This window comes from Neomonachus schauinslandi, chromosome 3, assembly GCF_002201575.2.
Source record: "Neomonachus schauinslandi chromosome 3, ASM220157v2, whole genome shotgun sequence".
Classification (NCBI taxonomy): Eukaryota; Metazoa; Chordata; class Mammalia; order Carnivora; family Phocidae; genus Neomonachus; species Neomonachus schauinslandi.
This window is the reverse complement of record NC_058405.1, coordinates 72,555,947-72,578,734: the sequence shown is the minus strand read 5'-3', so window position 1 is coordinate 72,578,734 and position 22,788 is coordinate 72,555,947. Positions and strand designations below refer to the sequence as shown.

General features: G+C 42.7%; 1 protein-coding gene across 1 annotated transcript in view; it reads right to left on the bottom strand.

The window, feature by feature from the left end:
• FLT1 (fms related receptor tyrosine kinase 1) overlaps positions 1 to 22,788 on the bottom strand; it is a 220,809-nt gene that overhangs the window by 115,582 nt on the left and 82,439 nt on the right. Inside the window, exons 6-8 of the mRNA XM_021678191.2 lie at positions 6,055 to 6,179; positions 2,275 to 2,437; positions 2,036 to 2,172 (exon numbers count right to left, since the gene is read on the bottom strand). Coding sequence (XP_021533866.2) covers positions 2,036 to 2,172; positions 2,275 to 2,437; positions 6,055 to 6,179 — 425 coding nt within the window. The remainder of the gene's footprint in view (positions 1 to 2,035; positions 2,173 to 2,274; positions 2,438 to 6,054; positions 6,180 to 22,788) is intronic.

Here is a 22,788-nt window from a genome sequence, read left to right as displayed (position 1 = left end):
TGACATTGTTTCTCTAATAAATCACCGTGTGAGTTTTCTTTTGCTTCCTTACTGGAAATGAAGGAAAAAATCATGAGTCCTGGCTACACGGACTAAAGTGTAATAATCTTGCTTTCATCATTTCACTATTTTGAGCAAGGCTTACCAATTTCTGCTAAATCACACTGAATGGATCTGAGGACATGCAAAGCCATCTACAAGCGTAGCCAACACTCTGATGGTGGTGGTGGTGGGACGTCCTCCTGTGTTTGCCTCAGGGCACACCAGGAGCAGGCCCTGGGGCTCAGCAGTGTAAAGTGGTCACAGTGCCTCCTTCCTGGTTTTGAGAAGATGAGATCACATTGCCTTTTCCTTCCATTGTTCCTTCCCCCTCTCATTTTTTTTTTTTTAGCATTACATTTTATAACACATAATATGTTATTTCTCCCTCTCCATCCTTCCCCATGAGGCATGGAAAAAAGACATTGAAAAGTACGGTACTGGTCTTTGGGTCTTGAAATTAGCTCTCCTCTGTGCCGCGTTTACGAAACTTCTACCACTTGTCCTTACATTGCCCTGCTGGAACAGACACACGGGTAGGCCGTTTTCTTCCTTCTCGGCAGTAACCAGAAAGAAGATGTCAACCACCACCATCAAAAATCAGAGCAGCAGTCCCTTAAATGCCAGCCTGAGGGATTTTCAGCCACTCTCTGTAGGTATTACTTCTGTCTTCTCCCTTGGAGAACTCTTCCCTTCCCAAATTTGAGTAACATTGGTGCTGTTTCTGCCTTTGGAAACAGCTGATCCCGGGTTTCAGATAACTGTTTTGTCTGGCACCGTAGCCACCAGCCACATGTGGGCTGTTAAAATTAAAATAAGAAATTCGGTTCCTTAGTCACAGGAACCACATTCCAGGCCCTCATTAGCCACCTGTGGCTAGTGGTTACTGTATTAGTCAGAAAAGATATTTCAATCACACGAAGTTCTATTGGACAGCGCCATTTTCGAAGGTAACTGGCAGTCAGTAGATGTTTTAACATATCTTGTCGTACAGCCACCAACAGGATAAGAGTTTGTTCCCTCCTGGCTTTTACTGAGAATATCTGACTTCTATCAAAACCCAGAAACAATTGCTGCAAGTCATAGCATTGTTATTTAAATGAAACAATATCACTTTCTAGAAAATAGGACTGAAGAGTCCTTCCTACAGGGCACTTGTTGCATCTTTTTGTTGCCAAGTTATTCTATTTCCATGGCAATAAATGTTGATGAGAAATAACAGTAGCTTGGGGCTGACGCATTAATCTTAGCATAAAATTTAATCATCGGTAACCTTTGTGATTGCGCAATCTGAATGACCGAACGCACGACTGGGCCTGGGATATGCCCCATCCGTCATACTGCCACCCAGCCAATGGGGGCCGCGGTGACAACAGCTGATCATCGATTCCCCATCTACACGCCTGCAAACGATGACTGTTTGTTTGCAGGGACGTTTGGTCTGAATAAGGAGCCCCGACTCAGTCTTCATTCTTCTCATTTTTCTGAAGGACAGCATTGCTCCTTTGTCACTGAACAAAGGGGATACTGGCCGGCTGGCTTGGAATATCTTTTCCAAACATGCTCCAATCAGGTGCCTCGCTGTCTGCGGGTATCTGAAATTAACGCGCTGACAACAGCTTTTTGTTGTTGTTCTTACCACAGATAGGCCCTGCCTGGCATTGAGTGATAAATTTCCCTCTCATCTCTAAATCCCAGAGAACAGTTTCCAAGGATGAAACAATCCCCTTTTCCACCCGGAATCATGCAACAGAAATACCAGCCTATATACTTCAAAACAAAACCTCCAGACATCAAAAGACTGTATCTATGCACACACACTCACGGCACATCAGACGAGGGAAGCCCCCGAAACACACCCACAGCTTCCTTGTTCACTCGGAACTGCCACGTGAGTCAGAAGATGCTGACTTTGCCCCACCTCAAAAACCCAGCGGCATGTCACTTGCCAGAAAGCAATACTGCCCTCCAGAAGCCAGAGAAAAATGTCACTCACTTCACCAGGGTAACTCCAGGTCATCTGAACCCTCGTGTTCAAATCAGTGGTAGCAGTGCAGTTGAGGGTAAGAGTGCGACCTCGAAGCAACTTGACTGGGCTTGGAGTGCTTATCTGGACGTCTTGGATGGTATTGGCTGCAAGCATAAGAAATGAGTTTTTTTTTTTTTTTTTTAAATCAAGGTTTCCCTGCATTTTGGTGTTTTCGCCTGCGCTCATGCCTTTGGAACATCACTTACTTTGTCGATAGGTGAGATAGTTGGTCTTGTACAAATGCCCATTGACTGTTGTTTCACAGGTCAGAAGCCCTATTTCTCTGTATGTTGCATTTGCTATTATAAAACCCTTCCTACTGTCCCAGGTTATTCGTTGTCCATCCGGGATCAGGGTATCAAGGGGAAACTGAAAAGGAAAAAAAAAAAAAAAGATGTTTTAAGAAAATCGTACTAGCGCCATGGCAATACTCTTTCCCTCGTAATTTGTGGAAACACAGTTTTCATTGAAAATGAAAATGGTCCAGGTAAAAACTTTAGTTTGTCATCATGGGCTCTTTAGTTTTCTTCGCGTGGAGCAAGATATACATTATGATGATAAACTACAGCAATTACGATAATTCATTATCAGCCTCGGCAACAAGCTGCACCCACCCGGGATAGACCTAGCTGTCATGTCAGACTTGCACTGGGAGCCCGTATCGCTTGGCCTCTGGGAATCATCCTTGTAACGGACTGGCCTGAGACTCCACAGAGAAACCAACTAGGACTTTTTCCACTGGGGCCGCCAGGTTACCCTCCTGGGCCTCATCATCTGGAGCTTTAAACAAGCCATAACTTGTCCTCCCACTTTTCATGATTTAGTAAAGAGGTGGCTGTCCTCAGAGGACTAAGGAATTCCCAGTCCTTTGAGATTCATAGCATTCACTTGGTGCTCGCTGGGGTTATCATTCTGGGAAGGCTGAGGGCCTCGACTCTGCCTCTGGGAGGGGAAACTCCAGGGAAATGGACAGTGAAGACAGCTGCAAACAGATGTGGAGGCCGGAGATGCTGTCGTGAGTGAAGTGCTCTCACATTCTTAGAAGTATTCCCAGACACATTGAGTCCAAACAGAAGAAAGGAATCCATGATTTGATTTTCCCTTATGCCTTCCGCTGGACGCCAAGAATTTTATTTTTAAAGATTACCATATAAACAATCCGCCTTGGGATGAGGCTTTATAAAGGGGATAGTGCTCCACTGATTGACCCAGCCAAATTCCCCTGATGCCAGATTGCCAGCCCAATTTCAGAGGCATCTCTGACAACCACTATGACTTATGCCCTGCTGGAAAAGGGGGGAAGAAAAAAATCAGATTACCTTCCCACAACAGATTAAAAAGGAAAGGGCAAACTGCCCTGAAGATGTTTCAGATCTTTTTCATCTTCTAAAAAGTGCACCTTGCATCGCTTATCTGTTTATCATTTATTTATATTGCTTGTTGAAGGAGCTAATCTGGCTGGGATTTGTGACTCCATGGCAGAAATTCCTCTGGGAAACGTCACCAGCGCCCTCTCCCAGTGAGCATGTCTGCGTCTGTCTGTGTTACCAGAGTGTCACACGGCTTTGAAATGAGCTGCACCCTGTTTATGAGGAACTTGCAAGCAAGTGAAGGATGCATTTAGTGTTCTAGTAAATCATGATTCTATCTGCAGGCTTAGGAAGGCTTTATCTCCAGTGGCAGGAAAAGAACCTTCTCCTCTAATTTGGTGCAAATTATTAAGGGGAAAGCTCAGACAAATTTAAGTCAGGGATTGAGACCTATGATCCTTTAAACATAGGTGAACACGAGCATGTACCGAATCTAAAAGAAAGGTTCACTGATGGACTTCTTCAGCACAACTGAGAAATACACTAAATTCCTTTAAGGTTTCAGAGGAAGTTTCGCTTACTCTAATCTGCCCTTATGGCCACTAGTAGGATTCTACTGACCAAGAAGCTTTGTTCCGAGCTGCCGAGAGCTAAACTAGCAGAAGCCCATGTAGCTCATCAGCTGTGGTGGTGCCTACGAGTGTCACAGAGAGGCATGCAGAGGGGCAGCCCTGAGAGAAAGGACTGGACAGGGAGGCTGTCTCCGGCTTACACGGCTCCGCCAATACTAGCGGGGGAAAGGAGAGGGAGGGGACAGCAGGTTAAAAGGGACAAAAGGAGAAGTGGAGAAGTGGAAAAGATCTTACAACTTTAGGGCGACATACATACATAATAGGTTCGAATAGTTTCCATATATATGTGGCAAACCCAAATCCCTATTAGAACAGTGTGCTTTTCTCTCTTCCCTCCCTCTCTCTCTCCCCCCTCTCTCTTTCTCTCATGTCTGTTATAAATCTTAGGTAGAAAAACAGAGAAAATAAGCTCCCCCCCCCTCATATTTTTACATGGGGGAATGTGGGACTGTTTCTTACAACAGACAAATGATCTGCACTAGAACCAAAAGGCAGCCCCGTGGTATGTTCCACGGTCATCACACAGTGATTATTACCTCAGACTAAGAGGAGTGGATACCACGCTTGATAATAAATATCACTTGATAATAAATCAAGTATTGGGTATTAAGCTGTTAGATAAATAATAACAGCTAACCCTTAATGGCGCTCAGCTTGTACAAGGAACTGTTCTAAGGGCTTTTTACGTATCACCTCAGTTATTTCCTAACATCCATGTGAGGTGGGTGAGACCCCATCTCTCCAATGAGGAAACTGAGGTGGAGGGAGTTTTGATAATTTGCCAGTTTGTCCAGCAGGTTAAGTGGTTGGGTGATCAGAATCCAGGCAGCGTGTCACGGGGCTCTGTTCTTAACCACTCTGGTCTTTCTTCTGTGCAAACTAAACCATTAACCAAGGTGGCAAGGGCATGGAAGGAGAGGTCAAGATACGGATTCCAAAGCCCAGTGTGGTCTGGGAGGTCCCCAACTCCCCCAGAATCTCAGTTTTTCCTTCCACCCATTGGTTTAAACTCCTCTGATGCTTCCAGCTCTGAAATACAATGCTTTTATAATTACTGGCAGGGACACATACATATAATGGAAGCTAAAACCTGTCACCGATGGACTATCCTGAGGGCTTAAATCAAATCAATAATGTAGGAAAGTGAATTCAAGGGAAGAAGACTGGGAGACACCTCCATCATATTCCAGGACTCTAGTGATACTGGAAATTCCTCCAAGCTTTTCAGACTCGACTACTGCGACCACCAAACACTTCGTGAGTACCTACAGGGTGATGGTGGTGCTTCGTGCTGCCTTGAGAAAGGCTTAACTTTTCCTCTTAAAGCTCAAAGCTCTCGGGACTCACCACCATTTTCCATTTGGGGAGCGCTTGTCCACCTCTTCACCCTAGTCTGTTCCCAAACTCTTAGCATCGATGAATTAGCTAGAATGTGACATTTTAGCTTTTATCTTTATTAGATTCCATCCCAAATCTTTTTCTTTCTCCACATGCATGGTTTACAACTTGATATGAAGAAAAAAATGTCATGTGTAGCTTTCTTGCCCCCACTCCCTTTTTTTCCCTTTCCCTAAGCAGCTAGGTTTGGCTGCCCAGCAGGACATAAGCTTTTTGTTCCCAGGAACGTCACAACCCAAACTAAAGGTGGTGGGTCCACGGGCACCTGTCTCACAGTTCTGTCCTTAGCAAAAATCTAGAGTAACCACTCTCTGCCAAGGTATTACTTTGTATAAGCAACAGAATTGGTTTTTCTCACATTTGCAAACACTTGGATTTGTGGCAATATATGAACATTTGCATGATTTTCGTTCTTTCATTATATTCACACAGATTTATGCCCACCACATTGTCATGATATTTCATTTAAGTACATGCCTGGGTATGACTTCTAGCACTTATCCTTTATAGTAAAAGGATATTCCAGAAAAGTCCACTGAGCAGCCCAAATGTGTGAGAAAATCATTCCAGAGAGATAAAAGGACTTGAAATTCATTGTGCTCACTTGCAGTAAAGATTTTCTGAGAGAAGCATTGCTCGGTTTTACCTTTTTTAAAGTCACAGTGATGTTAGGTGACGTGACCCGGCAGGGGATGACGATCTCCCTTCCTTCAGTCATATATATAATTTCGGGTATTTCACTGTGCATCTCTAAGAAAGGTCTACCTGTATCTGAATGAGAAGAAAATGAAAAATACATAATATATATATATATATATATATATATATATGAATGGTTGATTCAACAACATCTAGACACCGTAGCTGGGTGAGGCGGGATGGTCACTGACACGAGTCCCTCTTAATATAATCCATAAATTCACATTCTTGTCTCTGAATTTGGCCCTCTTTGTTTTTGCCCAGAAACAGAATGCTTCTGTAATAAACCAAATTCCTTAAAGAGGTCTTGACCTTGGGTCAGATTGCCCCTGATGCCCTAAAATGCCATTGTGATGTGTGGGGTGGGTGGGGGTGGGGTGGGTTTAGGTCACTATTGCAAAAAGCCATAAAAGCGCAGGGAGAAAGAAAGAAGAATATTCTGCATACACTTCTTACCACAGCTATGCTAAATGCCTCAGGAAGCGCCCTCCAGAGCCTTTGTAAGGAGTCAAAGGGCCCTGGCTGCAATGGTCAGCTGACCTTGGAGCAGACAGAGGTAATGCAGAGGTGTCAATTTGGAGAGAGGATTAGCATTTGAATGACAGAAGCCTGACTTAAAGGTTTTCTAGACCTTTCCCCGCAGACTAATAATGAGTGAGAAGCTCTGAGCTGCTCGGGGCCAGGGGAAAGCCCGGACAAGCGGTGTTGAGGACTGCACTGATTTCCTAGGCAGATTAGATTTCTTTAGTATGTGCTAGGTATCTACTAATAGCACAGTATGTCCCAGTACATGCAGAGAGGGCTGGAAGACGCTTTAAATAATCACCAAGATACCACCCTTCAGAAGAATGGCATCTGGCCAAGTCTCAGAGGCCAAAAGGATTCAAACCACCTGTTCAACTTCTCTGTGGTTCCTCTGTGGACCAGAAGGAGCATCAGATCCTTTAGGAACATTCGAACAGCCTCCAATGCCCTCACCCTCAGGGACCCATTGACATCTCATGATCTCTTCAGGAGTCACTGTGTTCCCATCTTCTGCCCTTGGCTTCAGCCTTGGACACCCAGATGGAAAGAAGTATGGTGTTAACTCTCTCCAACTGGACCTGAAAGATCCAACGAGTTCCCCCCACCTGCTTGCTGTACTTTAAGGAAGCTCGCTCTGGATGCTGAATGGAGAATGGAGACACACAGCAGTAAGTAGGCAGTGGTTGCCTGGACTAGATGGTGGCTATGAAGTTGTTGTGGGTTGAACTGTGTCCCCCCCCCACCCAAAACCAAAATGTGGAAGTTCCTCACTTCAGAATGTGACTCAGTACTTCAGAATGTGACCTCATTTGGGTCAAATGGAGTCATTGCTTATGGACTTATCAGTTAAGTAGGGTGGGTTCCTACTCCAGTATGACTGGTGCCTTTTTAGGAAGATGGCCCCAAGGAGACGGACGTGGGGGGTGTGGGCGGAGAAGCCACATGAATACACAGGGAGAGACTGAGTGATGAGGTGCAAGTTGGGGGCTGCCAAGGATTGCCAGCAACCACCACAGGTAGGAAGAGACATAGAAGGAGCCCCCTCCCTACAGGTTTCAGAGGTAGCGTGGTCCCACTGACACGCTGATTTCAACCTCTAGTTTCTAGAATGTGAGACAATAAATTCCTGTAAAAAGTAACATTGGTGTAGCCTGCTTAAGATGGAATCATTTGACACACGCTAGACACAGAATTCCTCCTTGTCCTCTGGGAAGCCTTGCTAGGCCAGCCCCTTCCTTATACCCTTTCTCTGCCCCAGCCCACCTTAGGGGCCCTCCCCAAATCCCCAACATTCTCCAATAACCACACTTCACACACTCTACACTCAACGGGCAGGTTACTTCTCTGGCTACAAACTGGCTGATGAATTCCTACAGGAGAGGAGACAGATTGTACGCATCTCAGTCTGACGTGTAGTCAGTGAATGAATGAATGACCTAACAAAATGGATGAAGGGCTATCCAACAACTCTGTCCTTTTACAGATAAGACAGAGGTGTAAATATGTGAAATGAGGTGAGCAGAGCCAGGCCTGGAGGCCAATATCTCCTGACCTTCCCCTGTACCACCCTCAGGGCTGGAACTCCCCCTACCCCCCCACCCAACCCCACAAGGGCTGTAGCCAGCAACTGCTCTTCAGAGACTCAGCCTGATTGTCACACACACACAGTGGGGAAAGGATGTGCCCTGTCATACTGTCTAGTATTAGAGGAATTCTGAGAAGAGGACAATCACCCAGGGGCAGGGCTGTGAGGGTAGGCTTGGGGACAGGGCGGTTACAAAGGCTGAGTCAGAGGGCATCAGCAGATGGTGGGGGTTCAGAGCTCACACTTTACAAACTGGGTTGGAATCCTGGCTCTCCCCCTTACTGGTTGTGAAACCTCAGGCAAATCATTTTACTCTCTGTGTTTCATTTGCAAAATCTACTTCAAAGGGCTATTATGAAGGTTACATGAAGGAATATATGTAAAGTGGTTAGAATGGTACCTGGCAGACAGTTAATACTGGATATGTGCTGGCTCTTACTTTTCTTATTTTTATGAGAGATTTGAACTTACGGAGAGAGGGGGTTGGGATATATGAAAATCACAAATTATACCCATGATCTTAACTATAAAAGGTATAAAAAAAAATTAACTATAAAAGGTATAACTATATATTCGTCTATGGCATAGAAAAAAATACACTAAAATGTTTGAGTAGTGGCTTTGTTGTTATTTTCTTATCTACCTTTTTATATATTTGTCAGATTTTCTAGAATGATCATGTATTATTTTATAATAACATTTTGAATTATTAAATTTAAGTCTCAAATTATAAAGCAGCATCCATTTTTACTTGAGGAAAACTATCAATTCTGCCATTTGATATACTTTAGTTTTGCCCAATAGACATTAACACTGCACAGTTAATAGCTATATGTCTATTAGGAGAGCTCAGTGGGTGTAGCAACATATGCAGAGAGGAAAAGTTAATTATACAGAGACAAAGATTCACTTATCAGCACAAAATTCCTCCCTTAAATAAAGTTGCTGAGCTAGACATTCAGGCAGAAACTATTGGGATTTGATCATTCCTTTCCTTCCTCCTGTGAGTCTATATTTTTGTCTTCTTTGTGAGTCCCAAGGTAAACACAAACACCAGGAAATGGTTTAATTCATGTAACTAAACTGTAAATCCTTCACATTTAATTTACTGTCTCCTTAAGCAACTATTTGCAACAAAGGGCACTGGCATAAAAAGTTGGGGCAGGAAATAGTAAACATCAGTGTAGTCATATCTAGGCTAATGAATTCCCATCCCAAATGAAAACAGAAGAGGTGAACTCCATGTGCCTTTGAATGTTTCCTTTCCCTTTGTCACTTTGGATCCCCCCAACACTTGAATTTGACTACAACTCTTGGCCTCGACAAGCCAATACCAATATCAGCCCTGGGCCCACTGCACTTCTGTTCGGAACTTCAGTGAATTGTGTCCATCCCAACACAATTCAAGGTACATCATTTGTATCAAGTCAGCAGTTGGTTAAAATCCACTGTGTTTGCAAATGAGATTATGACTGTGGACACACACACACACACACACACACACACACTATGCTCTGGGCTTATTAATAGTATACTTCCTCTACAATTTGCTTCAAGGAAGGGCTAAGAATGAACTTGCCTGACATATTATAATACAAACATTTTTTGTTTTGTAGGACCATAGATACAGAAGAGGTCATGGTTCCATTAATATCACCAGTAAAACCACTTACTACTCCCCTAGGACACATTTGTCTTTGTCACAAAATTAAAAATGACTTCTGAACCCAGCCAGCACTGCGGAGTGGTTTCCTGAGACCAAATTGGCTGGTTGTTGAGCGAGGAAGAGCTGCTCCAAAGATTGTCGGCACACTCACAGCGCAGACACACTGTCACCAGGGCCTCGTGCCAACACCCAGCTAGGCAGAGGTCACGCCACCCTCCCCTCTCTGAATCCTAGAGCTCAGAGCAGTGACAGCAAACTGGCCCAGAATGTGAGGTGCTCTCCTCTAATGGCAGGATCGGGGCTATCCTCCTCTAGGACAACAAGTGGGCTCAGACTCAGGGAAAGATCAAACAGGGACATCACTGGTTGTGAAACCTCAGGCAAATCACTTTACTCTCTGTGCTCTGAGTGGCATTACATCTGTTTTTTTAAATGTGTTTTTTCCTTTTGAAATCTGTACTCACTCTGGCACAGTAAGCCCCACAGACACAGGGGTCCCAGCATGCCATCCTCATTCCATGCCATTTCCCACCAGCATCACTTGGGGGTTCTTCTGCTGCATTCGGGGCAAGTGAACGACCCAAAGAATTCGGGGAAGCTTTTCTGACTTGAAGAGGAGTTCAAGAGTAAACATCTTTTTCCTAAAACCTTCGTAGTCCTCTGATTTTAATAAAATTTTTCCTGATTTCCTTTTCTGAATTTCAGTTTCTTACCTCTAAGTTCTGGTCATGACGACTCCTCGTTATTTTAGAGGAGGATGTGATTTTAATTTATTGAGGATGAAGTGAAGAGGATGAACCAATCCCATGAAAGGGTTCTAATCTAGACCCAAGAGTTTTCACGTCACACAGGTTTTCGTGTTGGGGACCATACTTAGTGCTCAAGGAGAGTTGGTTGATTGGTAAAATATTTCATTTGAAAGATGAAGGGGGGTAAAAAGGAAAAGGGGTAATTTCTTCACTCATTTACAGTGCCCATCAAAGTCTATGAAAATTCAAAGCAGAGCTTTGGAGCAACCATAAGAAAGCTGAAGTAGCTATACTAATATTAGATAAAATAGACTCTAAAACAAGAAATGTTACTAGGGATAAAGAGGGACATTTTATAATAAGAATAGGGTCAATCCATCAGGAAGATATAATAATTATAAACATCTGCAACTAACAACAGAGTAACAAAATACATGAGGCAAAAACTGAGAGAAATGACAGAAATAGACCATTCAACAATCACAGATGAAGATTTCAATATCCCAACTTCAATAGAACAACTAGACAGAGAATCAAAAAGGAAATAGAGAGCTTGAACAACACTAATAACCAGAGAGGCCCAAGAGACACCTATAAGAGACCCGAGCCATCACAGCTGGCTATATATTCTTCTCAAGTGTACGTGGAGCATTCTCTAGGATAAACTGTATGCTAGGCCATGAAACAAACATCAACAAATTTAAAAGGACAGAAATAATACAAAGAGTATTCTCTGACTACGGTAGAATGAAAACCAAAATCAGTAACAGCAAGAAACTTGGGAAGCCCACATATTAAACAACACCCTCCTAACTAGTGAATGAAACAAAGAAGAAATCAAAAGGGAAATGAGAAAATTGATGAATGAAGATGAAGATGTCATATTCCAAAACTTATGGGATGGAGCTAACATTTATAGCTGTCTGGAGGGAAATTTATAGCTGTATGCCTCCACTGAGAAAAGAGAGAGACCTCAAGTCAATAACCCACTCTTCCACCTTAAAACTCTAGGGAAAGAGCAGCAAACTAAACCTAGAGGAAGCAGAAGGAAGGAAAGAATAAAGATTAGAGTAGAAATGGATGAAGTAGAGAACAGAAAAACAATAGAGAAAAATCTGTGAAACCAAGAGCTAGTTCTTTGAAAAGATGAACAAATTGGATGGGGCTCCTGGGTGGCTCAGTCAGTTAAGACCTTCAGCTCAGGTCATGATCCTGGGGTCCTGGGATGGAGCCCCGCATCGTGCTCCCTGCTCAGCAAGGAGTATGCTTCTCCCTCTCCTTCTGCCCTCTCGTGCCCCTCCCTCTTCTTCTCTCCGCCCCGCCCCCCCTCGTGCGCACTTGCTTTCTCTTTCGTGTTTTATCTCTCAAAAAAATAAATAAAAACTTAAAAAAAAAAAAAAGATTAACAAATTGGAAAACATTTAAACAGACAGGCCAAGACAAGAAAAAAAGAGAGAAGACAAATTAATAAATCAGAGAGGAAACAGGAGACATTACTACCAGCATTACTAGAATAAAAAGCATTATAAAGGAATATTGTTAATTGTGTGCCAGTAAGTTAGATAACCTGAAATGGACAGGTTCCTAGAAAGACATAAACTACTGAAACTAACCCAGCAAGAAACAGACAACCCAAATAGACCTATAAGTAAAGAGATTGAATTAGTAACCAAAACACTACCCACAAAGAAAAGCCCAGGCCCAGATGGCAAGTGAATTCTATCAAACATTTAAATAACTAATACCAATTCTTCAAAAACTGTTCTAAAACAGAAGGGAAAACTTCCCAATTCATTCTGAGGGCAGTCTGATACCAAAACCAAAGACATCACAAGGAAACCACAGATCAGTATCTTTTGTGAATGTGGATACAAAAAAGCTCAACAAAACACTAGCAAACTGAATACATTTAAAAAGAATGATACACCATGACTGAGTGGGATTTGTTCCAGGAATGCAAGATTGGTTTAACATCCAAAAATCAATGTCATTAATATACCATATCAATAGAATAAAAATCAAAAAGCATACGATCATTTCAGTAGATGCAGTAAAAGCATTTGACAGAATCCAAACCCCTTTCAAGATAAAAACACTCAACAAACCAGTAATAGAAGGGAACTTCTTCAACCTGTTAAGGAAATCTACAAAAAAACAAAAAACAAAAACAAAAAAACCCCTAACAGCTAATGTCATACTAATGACGAAATACTGGATGCCTTCTCTTTAAGATTAGGAACAAGACAAGGTCGTCCACTCTCACTACTTCTATTCAACATTATATTAGAGGCACCATGGCTATCGTGAATAATGCAATAAACATTCTAGCCAGCACAATTGGGCAAGAAAAAGAAATAAGAGATAAGATTTTCTCTATTTTCAGATGACATAATCTTGTATATAGAAAATCCTAAGGAATTCACACACACAAAAAAAAACAACTATTAGAACTAGTAAATAAGTTCAACAAGATTGCAGGGTCCAAAAACAATATACAAAAGCAAATTATATTTCTATATACTTGCATGAGCAATCTGAAAATGAAATTAAGAAAACAATTCCATTTACAACAGCCATCAAAAAGAAAAAAGTACTTAGGAATATATTTAACACAAGAAGTGTAAAACTACACTTCTCAATTTCAAGTTACCACAAAAACTATAAGCAAAAGTGATTAAGACAGTGTGGTACTAGAGTAAGGACAGACACATAGATCAATGGAGTAGAACTAAGAATCCAGAAGTAAGCCCATGAGTCTATGGGTCAGTTGATTTTTGACAAAGGTGCCAAGATCATTCGATGCGGAAAGAATAGGCTTTTCGACAAATGGTGCTGGAGTAACTTCACATGCAAAAGAATCAAGCTGGACCTTTCTATCACACCATACACAAATACTAACTCAAAATGGATCAAAGACCTAAATGTAAGAATTAAAGTTATAAAACTCTCAAAAGAAGGCCTTGAGGTGAATCTTCATGATCTCGGATTTGGCACTGGATTCTTACTATGATACAAGTAACAAAAGAAAAAAATAGATCCACTGGAATTCATCAAAATTTAAAACTTTTGTGCTTCAAAGAATACTATCAAAGAAAGTGAGAACCCACAGAATGAGGAAAATATTTGCAAATTATATATCTGATAAGGGACCTGTATCTAGAATATCTAGTATATATTTATACAAATCTAGAATACATTAAAATCTAGACATATATATATCTGTAACGTGTCACTACACTCTATATCTAGATGATATTAAATATTTAAATATATAATTATATAAAATATATTAATATATAATATTAATAAAAAATTGAGGAACTCTTACAACTCATAATAAAGACAAATAGCCCAATTAAAAACTGGAAAAATGCTCTGAATAGACCTTTCTCCACAGAAGATACACAAATGGCCAATAAGCGCATGACTAGATGTTCAACATCATGAGTCATCAGGGAAATACAAATCCACACTAGAACGAGATACTGCTTCACATCCAATTGGATGGCTGTAATAATAAATAAAAACCCACAATAACAAGTACTGGCAAGGATTTGGAAAAATTGGAACCCTCATACACTGTTGATAGGAATGTAAAATGGTAAAACCACTTTGGAAAACAGTCTGGCATTTCTTCAAATGGTTAAACATTGAGTTACCATAGGACCCAGCAAATTCCTCCACTAGGTATCTACCCAAGAAAATGAAAACTTGGGCGCCTGGGTGGCTCAGTTGGTTAAGCGACTGCCTTCGGCTCAGGTCATGATTCTGGAGTCCCGGGATCGAGTCCCGCATCGGGCTCCCTGCTCAGCAGGGGATCTGCTTCTTCCTCTGCCCTCTTCCCTCTCGTGCTCTCTGTCTCTCATTCTCTCTCTCTCAAATAAATAAATAAAAGCTTTAAAAAAAAAAAAAAGAAAAGAAGATGAAAACTTACGTCCACACAAAAACTTGCATATGAATGTCATAGCCAAAACATGGGAACAACTCAAATGTCCATCTACTGATAAATGGGTAGCTAAAATGTGGTAGATCCATACAGTGGAATATTATCCAGCAACAAAAAGAGATGAAATGCTCATACGTGGTACAATACAACATGGATAAACTTTAAAACATGCTGAGTGAAAAAAGCCATCAATATATTTATATATTTAATAATAAAATACCACATATTTGATTCTATTTCTATGAAATATCCGGACTAGGCAAATCTATAGGGACAGAAAATATATTAGTAGTGGTGGCTTCAGGCTGGGAGCTAAGGATGGAGAAAGGGTATAGCTAAAGTGTACAGGGGTTCTTCTTGAGATAATGAAATGTTCTAAAACTGATGGTGCTGATGGCTGCATATATCTGTCAATATGCTGAAAACTATTAAATGGTACACTTTTAAATGGGTGAATTGTTGTATCTCAAAAGCATACTTTGAAAACATCAGAACTTGGGGCTCTTTCTTAAAAACAGTGACGCACTGTTTTTTGAGCTGGAATAGTTCCTGGAGATCATCCAGTGCAAACTCTTCACGTTATGGGTCCTTGCAACCTTTTTCTCCCACTCCCCTTTGCATCCGGGTGGGCTACTCATGAAAAATGCAATTTTCCCCTGTGACAAAGTCATCCTGACTGCAAATATGTCCTTCCGTTCCTCTTAGCCCCTGCTCAGCGGGGAGCACAGTGAAACATCTCTGCCTTCATTTAAAGAAGTCACTTGACTAACATGTCTGAGGATGATAGGCCATACAGAGTATTCAATTAGGTATTTCCTAGCAAGTTATCCTGATTTTCCAAATGAATATCATAAAACCTCAGGGGTAGTTTACCACCAACCCTAATTATAGATTATAATCACAGTTACCAATAGTGGTGGCTCAGTATTTGGATTCAAAAGTGAGAAAAATCCTGGGGTGGCTGACCTGGGAATATCAGCTTCCAGCTTCTGTCATCTAGATAGATACTGTACAGAAATATTTCTGTTCAAGCAAGGCAAATAGAGAAAGGTCATCATGTCTCAAGATAGCATCTTGAGATGCTATCCCAAAATTAAAAATTTTTTAAATGTATTATTTGTGTGGTACAAAATAAGAAATGCCTCTTTTTGGAAAAGCTCTTTCCTGACTACCTTTCTTCAGAAGAGAAACATGTAGTTTTGCCTTGTCTCACTTTGAAGCCCCACTGGCCCAGTTACAACAGCTAATTGAATAGCAAGGGAGGAGAAAAGGACAAGAGTTAGAAAGGAGAGCAGAAAACACAGACGACAGTCCACCCTCACTCCTTCCTCTTGCATCTTTCATGAACTTGCTCCTTGAAACATGGGCAGCTAGCGGCAGATCAGGGTAATCAACCATCTCAGCCCTGTGTCCAGCACAGGCTGGGCACGTGGGAGACAGTCAGCTGATGTTTATGGAGAAGATATCAGGTGAAGCAAGAAAAAAGGTGAAATCGGAATGTATTAAACACCCAGCGCTGTGCATAAATCATAGTCCGTGAACTCAAGGTCTTTCTACTACAGTTCGGCTCTCTGCTCAGCACACATACCTCCCCCACACAGAAATTTTCAGATTGATCAGAGGAAAAAGTATGAAATGTTGCCTTAAAGGAGAAGAGGAACGTCATTTTTTAACAATTATAGCTAAGATCTAAATAAGTTAGTTGAAGATCTAAATAAGAGTGGAGTGCTGAGTAGATGGTAAGCTTGACTAGGACTATAAGATCCAGAAAAGCAGAGGTCTCAGGCGTTCCGTGTGCCCTGGAGCCTCGCTGACTGGGTGTTCATGCAAAGCTGCTTAGTTGAATGACCTGTTAGCTCTTCATCTTGATCATCTGAAGCATCTCAAAAAGAAAAGAAAAAGAGAAAGACAGGAAGGAAGGTAAGGAGGAAGAGAGGAAGAGTGGAAAGGAAGGAGGAAGGATGGATGGATGGATGGATGGATGGATGGATGGATGGATGGATGGATGGAAAGGAGGAAAGATAGATGGAAAGATGGAAGGATGGATGGATGGATGGATGGAAAGACAAAAGGAAGGCAAGATGGAGGGAAGGAAGGAAGGACAGACAGCAGGAAGGAAGCAAAGAAGGAAATGAAGCACAAATGAAGGAGAAAGGAGAGGAAGATGCAAGGAGCTCTGAAGGACTATTGTAACTTTCTTCTACTGCCAAGATTTTGGCCATGTCCCAAGTCCTATTATTTCCAGTTCTGCCTCTGAATCATGAAACTGTAAAACTGTTAAGAGGCTTTTATGATATCCTAACACTGTCTCTCATCTTACAGAAGAGGAAACTGAGGCCCAGAGAGAAGGAGCACAGGAATAATATGAACGGTTGAGCCAAAACTGAATTCAGGTTTCCTGATTCTAGACCATTCTCTCTCCACCACACCGACATCTGGCCCTGACCCTCCTGAATGACTCGGGGGCAACACCACCTTCAAATATCCACCCCAATGGGAGAAATGGGGGCACAGACACAGGGGTAGCATGGTCCTTCTGACAGAACTTAGAAATCCAAAACACAGACTGACAAGTAATTCTCACGACTGCAATCAAGCTTGGCTCTCTCTGCTGTCAGTGCCAGTGATCCCTTGGTGGTCTCTGTGATAGCCCCCTCCTGACCGAGAACAGCCAAACCAGAGAAGGTCCTGTTTTATGGAGACTAGAGATGGAATTCCTTCCAAGGGTACAGTCGGCAAGTACAGGGGGCGCTTGGTCACCCCCTCCGCAGCTGGGACTCGGGTTCTCCTAGAGAGCAGCTATCACGCAAACAGTCCTTCCAGAGTCATGAGGAGTCTGGAGCCAGGGTTCCGTTCAGGTCCTGCACTGACAACTTGTGCCACCATGGGACTCCCTGGGGCTCAGAGTCCTCACCCAGAAAGGGTGGCAAGCGCTCTTCCTATTCCCAAACTTACGATTTGTCATTCATTCACTTGGAATGTTCACACTGGGCATGGCACGCGGACATCCCTCTGGGGGCCGGGCAAGGAAGGCAAATGAGGGGAGTAACAGGATGAGAGACGGTGAGAAAGCTGACTGTTGAGAGTGTGGGGACCAGGTCTGGAAGAGGCAGTCCTTGCTTGCGGCAGCCAGCTGTTGCCAAGTGGAATAGGGGCCAATATGGCTAATTTCCAGTTTTTAAAGATAAGTAGGGAATCAGGTTTTTATGTGAACTCCTCCAATTATTAAATATTGGCAGCCAAAAGCACTCTGCCTGCCAATCAAAACGTATGTCAGCTGAATCTGGCCCACACACTTCCAGTGTGCAATCCTGCACCATGCTCCACCTTCCCCCACTCTGTTTCATACGGCACACAAAGCTCCCAGGCGGCTGGGGCAGAAGCCCCGGCAAAGCCACGTTGGAAAGAGCGGGGGCTTTGGAGTCACCCAGATCAGGGTCCAAAGCTTGACTTGGTAACTTACAGAGTATGCAACCTTGAGCACAGTATCGAATTTCGTCAACTTTTTTGTAAAAGGAGACTTACAATGGAATTTATTCCATTGCGTTGTTAGCATGAAATGAGATGATATGTGTAATGAATCTGAGCCAGATATCAATAAATAATAGTGACACACACCAAGTCCTCAATGAATCCCAACAGGGGGACAACCCTGAGGCATCATCTCATCCAGACCCACCAAGTGAGCACCTGTCCTGTGTTGGAATACCAAATGGGGAATTCACCAGGTCCCAAGACAGTTTGTTTTGGATAGCTTTAGACATTAGAAAGTGTTTCCTTCTGTCAAACTGAAATGCCTGTCTTGACTTCTTTCATTCTTAGATGGCACTTCTGCCATCTAGGTTCATAAAGACGAAGAAGCTTAGTCTCTTCTTCATATAAGAAAACTTTGAAAGAGACTATTCTATAGTGTCTTTCTTCCCACCCAATTCTTTACTTCTTTAAACATTTCAGTTCCTTTCTTTCGTTGTTCCTTGCCAATGGGGATAATAAAGTCATCCAATTATTTGATGCTCACAACCCTATGAGGCAGGTGCCCATTTTACAGATGGTGAAAATGAAGTTTAGAGGGGTTGAGAAATTTGCTTGGAATTCCTGTTTTCATTGTCCATCTTGAAGTGTAAACGAAATGGTAAGACACGCATCACCTTTATCCTGAATGCGACGTATTTATTAATGCAGTCCAAGATTGGATTCTTTGCCTTGGCCAATGTGGAGTCTCTGTCCGTCTCACTCAGTCACAGCCTCCCCTGGACGGTCCCAGGGCAGTTAGTGGGTTTTGAAAGCCAAATGTAGTCCTTTACACTTATTCTTGTCAAATCTCATTTTGTTAATCCCAGTTCACTGTTTAAGTCAGTTGGAAATTTTTAGGATTTGTGATTCTGCCACAGGATAGACGAGTTTTGCCCCCAGATTTTGCTCATTTGCTCAGTGTGCCCTCAATTTCCTCAGCAAAGTCCAGGAGATGAGGTGAGGCTAATGTAACTGAAAAATCCCATCTTTCCTTCTTTCCTTCCTTCTCTTTCTTTTTTTCTTTCCTTCCTTCCTTCCTTCCTTCCTTTCATTTAGCAAACACTCTTGAGCACCTCCTATGTATGGGACCCTGTGCTGGGTGCTGGAGCTAGAACAGTCAGTCCTGGTCCTCCCAGAGCCTGGGAGAGGTGAGTTCTATGTGAAAAGGGGAGGGCAGCAGAAGAAGCACCAAACCTAGTTTGGGGGAGCCTGGGGAGGTACCCAGAAGGGATGATGCTTAACTTGAGACCTTAAAAGTAAGAGTAAGCTGATGAAGAAGAGCTGGAGGGAGGTGTGGGGAGGGGGAAAGTGTCCCAGGCAGAGCGTCCTGGTCTATATTCCTCTTACTGCTCTTTCCCATAGTGCTTTGCAATTGGCTCATTGTAACAGATTTCATTTGCTCGAACAATTGCAGGCCCCTTGAGAGTTAAGGTTGTCATCTCTATAATTTCTAGTCTGCCCAGCATGGTGCCCTTCACAAAGTAATTATTGCTGATTGATCCTTCTAAGCACAGGCACAGCGTTATGTTGATCATCTCATTTAATCTCCTGACAAGCCCGAGAAGTAGTCCTCTTCTCATTTTATAGGTGAGGAAGCCAAGGCTCAGAAGTTGATCACATTAACAACAGCAGTAGCCGTCAGAGTAAACGCTCACACAGCTACGAACTCCTGACTGTTAGAGGTGGCGAAGGGCAAGAACTTCGTTGCCCTCTTTACTGTGTATCGGTTATAGGACTCCTTATGTGAACAAGTTACTTAACCTTTCCATGAAATGGAGATAAAATGGCAGCACTATTCAGAGCCCTGTGGAGGAAATGAAAACCACTCCCTATGCAAAGTGCTTCCCGTGGTGTCCAGCAGAGTGAGACCTCAGTGTTAACCATTATTCTTACTAAGGAATTTGTACAAAGTCAAAGACCTAGCATGTATCAGAACAGGGATTTAAACCTAATCTGAAACAGATCATGTGGTTTCAACTCACAACAGCCCACTGGTTGACATTTGATGAGGGAAGGCAGGGTGTTTATGGTTTTAGTAAGTCACCCATTTTGAGAAGCGCAATCTGTGGGTCAAGACGATGCCAAGGTAACCCAGCAAAATGCATCAGATGACAAAACAATGATATTTTAAATAGTAAAGAAAAACGTAAGAATATCAGAACTGCAAGGACCATAAAGATCAAAACAGATCTTCTCTGGGTCTCCAGATAGGGCAGGCATTTCATTATCATTGTTAAAGAAAGTTACAGAATGTCAGAAACTTAAAGCCTTCTTGGCTTAAGGGGATTTCTCCTGAAAAAGCCCCTTGCTCGTTCTTAAAAGATTCACTTAGAGGAGATTTTTAAAAATCCTTAAAGCCATAAAGTTTTGATGTATTGTTCTTCACCCTTCTTGATTGTAGAAGGAAAATGAGAGGGTATAGTCAATTTTATTGCCTTTGGACTTCACTGCCATCTTGAGATTTCATTGATTGTACCTCAATCGTTAACTTCTCAAAGTCTGAGGCTGTGTCCAAATGGCTCATTCAAGACTATGTTCATTCCGATTATTTTTTAGTATTTATGTAGTTGTACTCAATGTCTTGTGATATACAATTGTATAGCAAAGCTTAGCTAGCTGGCCAAAATTTTCTGGTAGGGAGCCTAGGGAGTGTTAGAAAACACTCTCTTTCTGAGGGAAGGGCTGGAACATTTGGCAGGTACCATCAAGGGCTAAGGTTGAATTCCTAGGAATATGCTAGGTAAACACAAGGTCTGGGGCAGGGACCAGGGAAAGAAGATGCAATGCTCCTGATTGTCAGCAAATCTACATAGGAGGGGCTTCCATCCCAATCACACACAAGTGTTTTCTATGGCCAAAGACCCTTGGTCTAAAGACAAAATGTTTCTAGAAAGGAAATATGAAATGGCAGGGCTTGAAGATACCAAGAAGTTATTCTATCAAATTTTCACAGAGTTGGAAAGGAGAATGGATAAGAGTTAAGTTACTCTTCTCTAAACTCTCACCATGTGGTCCTAATCAGCTGTCCCCAATGATGGATAGAATGGATCATCTCCTTCATGCTTGCGCCCTAGAGGGGGCACAGAGCTGGGAGGCAGAGGGGTCCATTTCCCAAGGAAAAATCTGCCATTCCAATCAACAGTGTCATCAAGTGTATATTTTAAATCCTAGAAATATTTCTTTCCCCTTTTATACAACTTCATCAAAATGAGAGGAAAAAAAAACACCAACCCAGCAAAACCTGACCTTGCACTAAAATTTCTGATGACGCTGTATGCAGAGACAGGTCACAGTGTTCCTAGGAATTCCTTTTAGAAGATCATTTGTAGTAGAATTCTGGAAATGCAAATCAGCCTCAGACCACTGCTGTTTTAGGAAGCCCACCTGGGTTTCCAAAGGCTGAGAGTCCAAACTCTGTTCACCTCAATGTGTTCATCTGTCTCCTGAGCAAATACAACAGGCAACGATGTAAGAAGAAGAAGAAACATGATCCATCAGCTGACCTGGCTGCATCCGTTGCTTCCTGGTGCTGCGAGGTGACTTGTAAGTTTACTTTGCAACAACTGTGTGCTCGAGAGATACTAGGACAGGGACCTCAGACCACCCCCAAGACCAAAACTTTGGAAAGCCATTCTTACTGAAAGATGCCATGCTAGAATAAACTCAAGTTTCAGAAAATAAGGGGTAGGAGCCACAGGTTAGGGATAGAGATGAAGTGAGTAAGGGAGGTGTGGGGAACTGGAGATGACTCCAGACATTAATCTAGCAGTAACAGATAATGTCACAGATTTTGCCAAGAAATCCGGAACCTAAAGAATTCAGCCAACTAGTGTGGCTACGAGTTTTGTTTTTGTTTTTTTAAATTGGTTTCTAATTTTCTTTCTTCCTACAAAACGTTAACTGTTTAAGCATCTTTTCCCTTGGAGGAGAATTTTGATAAATAGAAACAATATTTTCTCCTCAAAAGTTTCACGAAACTACGAGGGGTATTACACTGAAATGTTTCCGGAAGCTTTGAAAGTCCGTTCAGCCTTGCATTGCCCTCCCTGCCCATCACGTCTCTGACCTGCACCATGCGGTGCATCTGACCAGGCAACCAGCTGATGCAATCCAAAGCATGAAGACCCCCCCTTCAGGTTAGGCTGGAGGGCTAGCATCCTTTGTTCATGCCACCTTACAAATGCTGTCATCACTACAGCGTAAGAGATGGAAGCCACGAGGCTTAAGTAAATCTGCAGATCGCTGCTGTTCTCATTGATGTCCCTGATTGTTATAATGGCTCTGCTGGTTGAACTTGCCATACCAGGGTGGCAAATGAGGCAACAAACACCAGCTGCTCAGACATCACCCAGCTAAGCCATGTTGACTGAGCATCTCTCATGGGCCCCACTGTGCGTGAGACGGGGGAAGGAACCCGACGGGGGGGCAGTGTTGGGACAGAACGTGCCTGCTTCACGGAACACTGGCACAGCGCCTTCAGTAAGTACTACTGGAGGAGTCCTCGGCACTCCTTAGAAAGATCCACTTGTGAACAGCAGTTATTCTCTATAAATGTTAAGCCTGTGCATTTAAAAATGCTCACAAATCTATTTATATAAACTAGGGGCGCCTGGGTGGCTCAGTCATTAAGCGTCTGCCTTCGGCTCAGGTCATGATCCCGGGGTCCTGGGATCGAGCCCCGCATCGGGCTCCCTGCT